Below are 9,627 nucleotides of genomic sequence, written 5' to 3'. Positions count from 1 at the left end.
CTCTTTTTTCTTTTTTCTTTCGAATAAGTATGGCTCCCATCCGGTTCAACAACTATAACAAAAATTTATGTTTGGATATAAAACCAGAAAATAAGGTAAAAGAAAGTAAAACAAAAGAATTATGTTGCTTTGATTAGATAGTTAAAATAAATAAACAAACGAAATCATTCATTATAATGAATTTTAAAAATTATAATTTTTTCATAAAATAATTTATGAAAAACCAAAAATGATATTTATATCTTAGATTATGTTTCCTTTTCTTTTTTTTTTTTCAAATTTGGCCTTTGAGAGAAAGTAAAAAATACTAATTTATGTGGCTTAAATAAGAGGTTTTATACAAACAAAGGAAATGATTTCTCTTGCATTCCTTTCTTTTAAGGCTTGGCCCCTAAATTTGATAACTTTTCTCATATTTGCCCCTAAATTTTTTTATCATATTAGTCCCTAAGGCTGGCATCTGTTACACAAATTGGTCCCTACACTAATACCGTTTGTTTTTTAAGAATTTTTTGACGTGGACAAGCATGCGACTGAAATATAGAGAAATAAGACGATGACACGTGAATTCATCTTCAACCATTCTTATTTCTTTTAAAAAAACCTTAAAATTTTTTAAAAGAATTAAATTTTGTTAAAAAATATAAGAAATATATAAATTATAAAAATTCAAAAATATATATAAATTGAAAATAGAAATAACAAATTTATTTAAAATTTTAAAATAAAAATTCAAAAAAATATGTTTAAAAAATAAAAAAATAAAGTTGGTTAAATTTTTGAAAAAATTACAAGAAATTGTACAAATATAAAATATAAAAATTAAAAAATATTTTAAATGTCAAAGAAACAAAAATTGATCGGTTGACATGGGTCAACTCCTTGTCAGCGCCGATCAATGTTGGTCAAGCTTGATTAACTTCGGTCAACACCCGATCAATTTTTCTTTTTCTTTCATTTTATGTAAATTTCTAAAAAAAGTGACTTTTTTTTTATATTCTTGAATTTTATTTATCTATATACTTTTAGATTTTAATTTTTAATTTATTTTTTTAAGTTTAATATTTAAAGAAGTAAGCTTTTAAATCATAAATTTCAACTTAACTTTTAATTTTTTATATATTCAAAATTTTGAATTTTTATAATTTATAATATCTTTTAAAAAATTTTAATTTTTTAAAATTTTTTTTCAAAATTTTAAGGGTTTTTTTTAAATGATTAAAAATGAATCCACGTGTCCTCCCCTTATTTCTCCCGGTGTCGCCTCCATACTTGTCTATATCAACAAATTCTTCCAAAACAAACTATGTTAGTGTAAGGACCAATTTGTGTAATGGATGCCAATCTTAGGGACCAATATGATCCAAAAAAAAGCTTAAGGGTCAATGTGACAAAAGTTGTCAAGTTCAGGGGACAATCTATATATTAAGCCCTAAAAAAACTAACAGTGTTAGTCATAGGGATTGATTTTGTGTAACAGATGCCAACCTTAGAGACTAATGTGATCCAAAAAAAAATTAGGGACTAATTTGAAAAAGATTATCAAGGGGGCAATCTATATATTAAGCCTTCTTTTAACATAGGGGAAGTCGAAAATCGAAACCTTCTAAACAATGAAAAGTTTGTATACAGCGTTTTCGTTCATATGTTAAAGAAGAGGTTTAAATCCAAAATTGACCCTCAAATTATATCAATTTTTGCATTTAGATATTAAAATGGTGTTTTTTTGTTGTTGTCAAAAGTAATACCTATTTATCAATTTCGTCTCATCTTATCCCAAAAATAACATCATCCAATAAAAATGTGACATGTAGTATGTTCGTATTGGACATTAAACATTTTATAGGTAAAATGAGATGAAATTAATAAGAGTAAATTACACTAGTAGTCATCCAACTATTAATAAATTTATATTTTTAATCACCAAACTATTTTATTTTATTTTATTATCAACTGACTAATTAAGCTGCACATGTACAAACATAAAACTAAAATTATTTATTGCATAAATTTTTTTATCCACTTTTAGGTTTTCTCATTCGTTAAATAACTATAAAATTTATAATAGTTAATTTTGTATAAATTTTTTTAAACAACCTAAACTTCTCCACTTTATTGTGTATTTCCATTGTATACTAAATAATTATTGCAATTCAATAAAATTATAAAATATTAATAATTTAAATTATATCGATAAATGAGACATTGATAATCGTAAGTTGCTCGAGTTTTCACATGTTTTTTTTTTCTTTTTTTGACTTTTCCTCATGTTAAGTTTGTTATGTTTGTATTTTATAATAATGTTTATGGGTAATAATATTATATTATCTTAATAGTCAAATTTTTAGAGCCTAAAATTATAATTAGTTGTAATTAATTTCGTTGTAAAGGCATAATTTTTATATGTAAAGTTTTTTTTTATAAAGATATAACTTTTATGTATAATATTATTTATATGAAAGTGTGTTTTTACCAATATTTAAAGGCATATCTATTTGTTATTTGTATAAAGAACTTTTGTATTTAATTATTTTGAAGATTTTATTATATCTCGAGGCATATTAAAATATTAAAATATATTTGAATTAACAATAAAAAGAAGAAAATAACATAACATAATATATATATATATATATATATGTACATGTTATTCTCAATCAGTTAGTGAATAAAAACTCAATTTTCTCAAATTTTACTTATCTAATCTAAATTAAAAGATATATCCAAACTATCTTAACTTTACTATGTATCCAATTATATTTTTCCTTAACACTTTATACCCTTTGGACAAAAAAATATACTGATATGATCACCACCTTGCCTTTAAAAAAGTAGTAGATATAACGTATAAAGGCCTTCGCCACTTTTAACGTAAGCATCAAAATAATTGAGAGCACACCTTGGACCGACTTAATTAAAAATTCATTATTATGCCATGTTCCATAGTTGAAGTTGTTTACCAAAGAATCTGTTATACGAAAGTAGGCAAAAGTTGGTGAACAAACATAAAGCCACAGCTGCCTGCCCCCTTTATAAAACCACACCTCCCTGTCTTCTCCCCCACAAAGCCACATACATCACACTTGATTTACTCGAATTCAGAAAACAAATCCTACGACAAGCAATAGCAGCTACAACCATGAAGGGATCAGCAATGGTTGCAATGCTTTTTATAATCGCAACAAATTTATGGACAGGATCTATGGCACAATCAAGTTGCACCAATGTTCTCATCAGCATGTCTCCCTGCCTGGATTACATACAAGGGAACTCTTCGAAACCCTCTTCTTCGTGCTGCTCGCAGCTTGCTAATGTTGTGAGGTCAAACCCTCAGTGCCTCTGCCAGGTCCTCAACGGTGGTGCTTCATCACTTGGTGTCAGTGTTAATCAGACTCAGGCAATGGCTCTCCCAACAGCTTGCAATGTTAAGACTCCCCCTGCTAGCCAGTGCAATGGTAACCAAATCAATTAACCTTTTTTTTCTTTTCTTCTTCTCTGATGTTGTTATTATTCAGCTTTTGAACTCAATATCTGATTTATTGATTTGATGTTTATGTATCTAAATATATATAGCAGCATCTTCTCCCTCTGGCTCTCCATCAGGAACATCAAATTCTCCATCATCAGGTACAATTTACAAGAGCTAATTGTTATTTTAATTAACTTGGTATCCTATAGAACAATTAGCATTAAGTAATTAGACTAATAATACGTTCATGTTGGTACAGGTGGTGGTGGTTCAAAGAGTAATGTTCCAACAACAGACGATAGCACATCAGCAGGGAACTCCACGAAGCTGTCATTTTCAGTGGTCTGCCTCTTCTTCTTGCTCTTCATCGCCTCGGCTTAGGCTTCAAGCTTGATCTACATCTGAGCATGTTTCGCCTTTTGTGGACCCTCTTTCATCTATTTCTACTTTTAATTTTTTTTTTCAATGTGTTATTAAATTATCCGGAGGGAGTGAATAATTTCTTTGAGGTTTGTATTTTACATCATATGTGGTTTTCTTTTCTTCAGACTTCTAATAAATATATCTTTCAATTTCATAAATAAAAAAAGCAGAATAATAAATCATTATTATTATATACATTCAACATATATCATCATTGGTCGCATGAAATTGAAATCACATCTCTAACTTCAAAAGAAAAGAAAAGAAAAGAAAAGAAATAGCAGTTAGATAGTATTAAGTTTGTAATATTATACTATAATGGGTTAAGAGATTAGTAAGACAGATTCCTAAGGTCACTCATATTGACGTTGAATAGTGAACGCTTAGGGATGAATTACATCTTGCTAAACCTATATCATCTCTAATTAATTTTTGTCTATTTTGATTCTTGCTTCTCTAATAATACTCTTCACCTTTTTTCAATTACATATTTAAATAAAGCTATCATGGGAAGCAATTATCCTCATCCTTGTTACACGCTTAAAATAGAAATATTTTTAAATTAGTAAAGATAAAATTATACTTTGACCTCCTTAAAATGATAAAAATTTGATTTAATCCTTTAAAGATTATAAAAATATAAGGTATTCAAATGGTAAAATTACATTTTTACTATCGTAAAAATTCCAATTTAATTTCGGCTCCCTCTAAAATAATTTTTTAGCTTTGCCCCTGTTAGATTTTATCTTTATGTTATTTATAATAACACTTTTTTATCTCTATACCTGTCCATGGGCTGGGCCAGGTCACCCGAAAAGTGGGAAGATTTGAGTAAAAATATAGACTCGAAAAATAGGCTTCGGGAAAAAACAAGACTCGTTTAGAAAACAGGTCAGGCCTTAGGTAAGGCTTTTTTGGCCCTGGCTTGGCCGAATATGAAAAAAAAATGCTATTCTTTTAAACTGCTTTCTTGCTTCTTCTTCTTTTCTTTTTTTTTCATTTTGTTGCTATTTTCTTTTTATTTTTTCACTATTTTGTTACCATTTCACTATTATATTGCTACTATTTTGTTGTTGTTTGGATATTATATAACTCTTATTTTATTGTTAATTTTGTTACGATTTAAGAGTCATTTGCTTATTAAGTTGCACCTATCTTAGTGTTATTTAAGTTTACATATTATTCTTTAATTTATTTTTAATTTTTTGGGAAATATTTATTTTAATATTTTTAGTAATTTTGATGTATTATATTTTTTAAAAAATTTTAAAAATAAAAAATTAATACATGCGGTCCAGGCTCAGTTTTTATTATTTTACCCGGGCCGAATTTAGACAAAATTTTAAACTCATTTTTTGAGTTGAGCCCAGGCCTAGCAAATAGGCCTAAAATTTTAGTTAGACCTAACCCGGCCCATAGACACCTCTAGCTATATAATTTTTTATGAATGAAGCTTTTGGGAAAAAGAATTGAAATACTAAATTGAAATTAAATAAATAAAAAAATTAAAAGAAAAACAAATTTCGATCTAATTCTCGAGCAGGTTAACGAAAAAAAAAAAGAAAATAAAGAGGTGACCCAAGTCGATACAGATAATGCGTAGAGGAAATCTTGTTTTAATAAGAGATAGAAAGAGTCAAGGAAGACAGAAATTTGGGAGTAAATAAAAATGGCATATCCCAAGTGGAATATCCACTTCACTTTCCACAGTTTGGTTTTAGAATTATAAAAAACCTAACAAAGTAAGAAACCAAATAAATAAATTTTAAAATATTTTACTAAATGTATTTGTAACATGGGCGTTTCCTTCCTTAGCTGTGAAAAGTCTCTCTTTGCTTTCTCTCCCTCCCTCCCTCGAGTATCTTCTCTTCGCAGGCAAACAAACAGAGCTCAATTTCTTTTCTTATTCCGAGTCTTGGTTATCAGGTAAGGCATCTTCTCTTTTCTCCATTTCAGAAGCTTTAGAATAATCGCCTTTTCTTTTCTTTAATTCAGAATCTTGATTTTATTTCGAGACTATTCCAATTCCCTTTCTTTTCTTTTTAATGATGATTTACAACTGGGTTTTTTTGTGAAACTGAAGGAACGGTGGTGGGTGTATTCTTTTTCTTATGCTGAAATTTTAGGGTTTTGTTCTCAATTTCACGAATTTCTTTGATTTATCATTGTGTTTCTGCGTTTTGGATTAACAAGTTGATAAAGTGAACTAAGCGTGTCTGTGATGGCTAAATTCAATCGGTTTGGGGAAATGAAATACATTCTGGTGCCACGTTTCTTTGAACATGTGCTTGATATTCAGGTTAGAGTCAGGAATTTTGTTCTGTGGGTCAATGAGTTAATGCTATAACTGGAAATTTTAGATCTATGTGTAGATTGTCAAAATCAGTTTTTATATGATTTTACTATGAATATTGCTAAATGTGCAAGCATATTTCTATTTTTCATAACAATTACTATTTGTATAAAGACAAAATAACTAAATCACTCAATTCGGTAACTTAACTCACCTAACATCCTAATCAACATTCAATTCATCCAAAATTTAATTGTAATTAAATTATAAAATAACTAGATTACTGTACTGTAAACAATTCAATTCATCTAATAATCCAACATGCACCTACCATTTAATATCAAATATTGAATCATGTCATTTAATACAAACAAACTTAAGTAAAAGTAATAGAAAATCTAACATTCAATTCTTCCGGAGCTAGTTATTCCCAAACTGGAATTGTTTGGGCCATGAATGGAATTTTGATAAATAGAGCTTCTATTTTCCCCACAAAGTAACTTCATTGATTGTATCTTACAGTTGTTGCTGAAGATTATTTGTTGTGTTTGATGAAAAGCATGGTGTCTAGAATGTCTTATGTTTGCCTATTTGTTTCTTATTTGCTTGTTGCAAATGCAGCAGTCTCAAGCATGGAAAATGAAATCTTAGAAGTTAATTCCATGCTATTTTATCATAGTTTATGTGCATACGATTTCCATCACCACCCTTATGTACTTTTAGGTTTATCAGCTGGTTTATCCTTCAATGTTTTATACCTTGTTTGTAAACATGTTGCAAGAACCACAGTCTCAACTGAAGTCTTAGATGTTAATTATGTGTTTTGTTTTTAATCTTATTAATAAATAGGTCAAGTGCAGATGATTTCCATTAAGGTTCATTTGTGTTTTTGGTTCATCAGTTGGTTTGTCCTCCCCATCTTAAACCACCAAGTCCTTCAGCTACATCAGGCACTTGAAAATTGTTAATGGGATGATTTCTTGCAGTTGAACTCTTGAAAAAAATTTACCAATAAACTATCTCTAATTGTGTTGTTTCAATGCCCCTTTGATCATTAGTTTTCAGAGCTAGTTATTTCATTTAAGATAGCGAAAGCACTTCAATGTTTTGTTTGTGAACTATGTTGGTTAGAAAAATTCCAAACTATTGATTTGGTTCTTACCTACAAGTCCATATATTCTTTTTCAGATTGCATGTTGCACTGGAGTGATTGACATAGCAAAAGTTTGTTAGGGAAGAATCAATGAAACCTTGGTTAGCATGTCTGGATTAATTGAAGGTCTTCCGGATGCTGTTGCCCTTAGGTGCCTAGCACGGGTTCCCTTCTACCTACATCCTAAGTTGGAGATTGTTTCTCATTCCTGGAGAGCTGCCATTCGTAGCCCCGAGCTTTTTAGAGCTCGACAGGAAATTGGCTCAACAGAGGAGCTTCTATGCGTGTGTGCCTTTGATCCGGAGAATTTATGGCAGATGTATGATTCTTTACGTGATCTTTGGATTACTCTTCCTGTCCTTCCCTCGAAGGTCAGGCACCTTGCTCACTTTGGTGTGGTCTCTACTGGTGGGAAGCTGTTTGTGCTTGGTGGTGGAAGTGAGGATGTCGACCCTTTGACTGGTGACCAAGATGGGAGTTTTGCAACTAATGAAGTCTGGTCATATGACCCTGTAGTGCGTCGGTGGGCTCAACATGCATCCATGATCTTACCTCGTGCTATGTTTGCATGTTGTGTGTTGGAAGGAAAGATCATCGTTGCTGGAGGTTTCACCAGCTGCAGAAAATCTATATCTCAAGCAGAAATGTATGATCATGAGAAGGATGTGTGGATTCCGATACCTGATCTCCACTGCACCCACAATTCAGCATGCACAGGGTTAGTTATTGGAGGAAAGGTGCACGTGTTGCACAAGGGATTATCTAAAGTGCAAGTCCTGGACAACGTGTGCTCTGGGTGGACAGTGGAGGATTACGGTTGGCTCCAGGGTCCAATGGCAGTTGTACAGGGAGCCCTCTATGTGATGAGCCATGGGCTTATTTTCAAGCAAGAAAAGGAAGTGAGAAAGGTCGTTACCTCTTCTTCGGAGTTTCGTAGGAGAATCGGGTTTGCAATGACAGGAGTGAGAGATGAAATTTACGTGATCGGAGGGGTAATTGGCCCGGATCGATTTAATTGGGATATCAAACCCATGTCTGATGTTGATATCTTGACGGTTGGGGGTGATAGACCTACATGGCGTCAGGCTGCTCCAATGACAATGTGCCGAGGAACAATTTTTGGTTGTACACAGCTAAGAATTTAGATCTCAACTCTTCTCTCTTTTCTTTTTTCTTTTTTTTTTCTTTTTTTTGGTTTTAATTTTATTTATTTTTATATTTAATAGTTGGCTGATTTCATTTTAAGCAGTGTACTGTTGCTGAGGCATTGAGTTCCCTCCTATTGGAGATGAGAAATGATATTTTCTCTTTTACTCCTTATGGCTACTTTATTTTCTATATACATATATATATATATTCTCATCTCTGCTCTTGTTTTTCCCTTTTGCTTTTATAATTTAGTAGCAACTTTTTTAATAAAATAAAACAAAACAAAAGTAGGAGCATAAATTAGTGTCATAGAGCTAGAACTTTAGTCTCGTTAACCATATGATTTTGGGTGATTTTTTTGTTTCAAATTTATCTAAGTCAGCCTAATTTTCGCAAAAGTGAGAATTTTCAAAAAAAATTATCTAAGGCATCGAAATATAGTGGAAGCAGACTCGAAATGAAAGAACAACGAAAAACAGAAAAAGGAAAAATAGCGCATACGAATTGTTTGACTAAATGCTCTTAAATATATTCACAACTACGAATGAAATGGTTACAAATGAGGGGAAAGGCTTTTATTTAGTTTCCCCAAAATTAACAGTACATATTAAGTTACATCGACGATTATTATTAGAGTTCATCTATAATCGAGAGTCCATAAGGATTTAAACTCTACACAATATTATCCTTTTAGGATTTATACTATTTACCTTGATAACTCTAGTTTTACTAGTGAAGTAAAATCAATAGCAAAGCTTTTCTTCAATGTTTTCAAAATTGGATCGGTGGTAAAAACGATTGTTCTATCGATCCAAGTGATACGACATGATCAATCCGACCAAGTGGTTGAACATGATTTTTTAAATAATTTACTTAATTTTTTATTTTTAATGATAATTTGTTTTTTATAGACTTATTTTATTATTTTAATTATTTTAATTTACTTCTATTTGAATCTTTAAACTCTAAATAAACCTCCAATTTTGTCCTTTTGTTACTCGTCTTATTTAGTTCTATAAAAATAATTAAATTAAAATTTTAGATTTTTAATTGTAGTATATATTTTATTAATATTTTTTTCTTTGGCAACTTTTTCCTTCTTTAAACTACAAGCAATAAAATAAAATAAAAAAAAATAAT

At 30.3% G+C, this 9,627-nt stretch overlaps 2 protein-coding genes across 4 annotated transcripts; both read left to right on the top strand.

Annotated features, from left to right (window-relative positions):
• The first annotated feature begins 2,955 nt into the window (after positions 1 to 2,955).
• LOC121223760 (non-specific lipid transfer protein GPI-anchored 5) lies at positions 2,956 to 4,085 on the top strand. 2 transcript variants are annotated; one of them, XM_041106087.1, is made up of 3 exons: positions 2,956 to 3,455; positions 3,574 to 3,627; positions 3,729 to 4,085. In XM_041106087.1, exons 1-3 carry the CDS (start codon positions 3,140 to 3,142, stop codon positions 3,848 to 3,850), a joined length of 492 nt encoding a protein of 163 aa, XP_040962021.1. In that variant the 5' UTR covers positions 2,956 to 3,139; the 3' UTR covers positions 3,851 to 4,085. The 2 variants fall into 2 exon arrangements, with proteins under 2 accessions (XP_040962021.1, XP_040962022.1); XM_041106088.1 differs by having other exon boundaries at positions 2,965 to 3,455; positions 3,577 to 3,627.
• A 1,358-nt stretch (positions 4,086 to 5,443) lies between these two features.
• Positions 5,444 to 8,651, top strand: LOC107922828 (F-box/kelch-repeat protein SKIP30). Of its 2 annotated transcripts, none has more exons than XM_016853008.2 (2): positions 5,444 to 5,818; positions 7,374 to 8,651. In XM_016853008.2, the coding sequence occupies exon 2, from the start codon at positions 7,446 to 7,448 to the stop codon at positions 8,481 to 8,483; it is 1,038 nt and encodes a 345-aa protein (XP_016708497.1). In that variant the 5' UTR covers positions 5,444 to 5,818; positions 7,374 to 7,445; the 3' UTR covers positions 8,484 to 8,651. The 2 variants fall into 2 exon arrangements, with proteins under 2 accessions (XP_016708497.1, XP_016708498.1); XM_016853009.2 differs by having other exon boundaries at positions 5,492 to 6,191.
• Positions 8,652 to 9,627: the final 976 nt, after the last annotated feature.

This window comes from Gossypium hirsutum, chromosome D11, assembly GCF_007990345.1.
Source record: "Gossypium hirsutum isolate 1008001.06 chromosome D11, Gossypium_hirsutum_v2.1, whole genome shotgun sequence".
NCBI lineage: Eukaryota > Viridiplantae > Streptophyta > Magnoliopsida > Malvales > Malvaceae > Gossypium > Gossypium hirsutum.
Note: the sequence above shows the minus strand (reverse complement) of the source record. Positions and strands in the feature narration are given on the sequence as shown.

Excerpts from the sequence above, each read along its gene's own strand:
- LOC107922828 (XM_016853008.2), top strand. The coding sequence starts at position 7,446 with ATGTCTGGATTAATTGAAGGTCTTCCGGATGCTGTTGCCCTTAGGTGC.
- LOC121223760 (XM_041106087.1), top strand. The coding sequence starts at position 3,140 with ATGAAGGGATCAGCAATGGTTGCAATGCTTTTTATAATCGCAACAAAT. Across the intron at positions 3,456-3,573 it reads CCCTGCTAGCCAGTGCAATG|CAGCATCTTCTCCCTCTGGC; the intron begins GTAACCAAATCA and ends AAATATATATAG. Across the intron at positions 3,628-3,728 it reads ATCAAATTCTCCATCATCAG|GTGGTGGTGGTTCAAAGAGT; the intron begins GTACAATTTACA and ends ATGTTGGTACAG.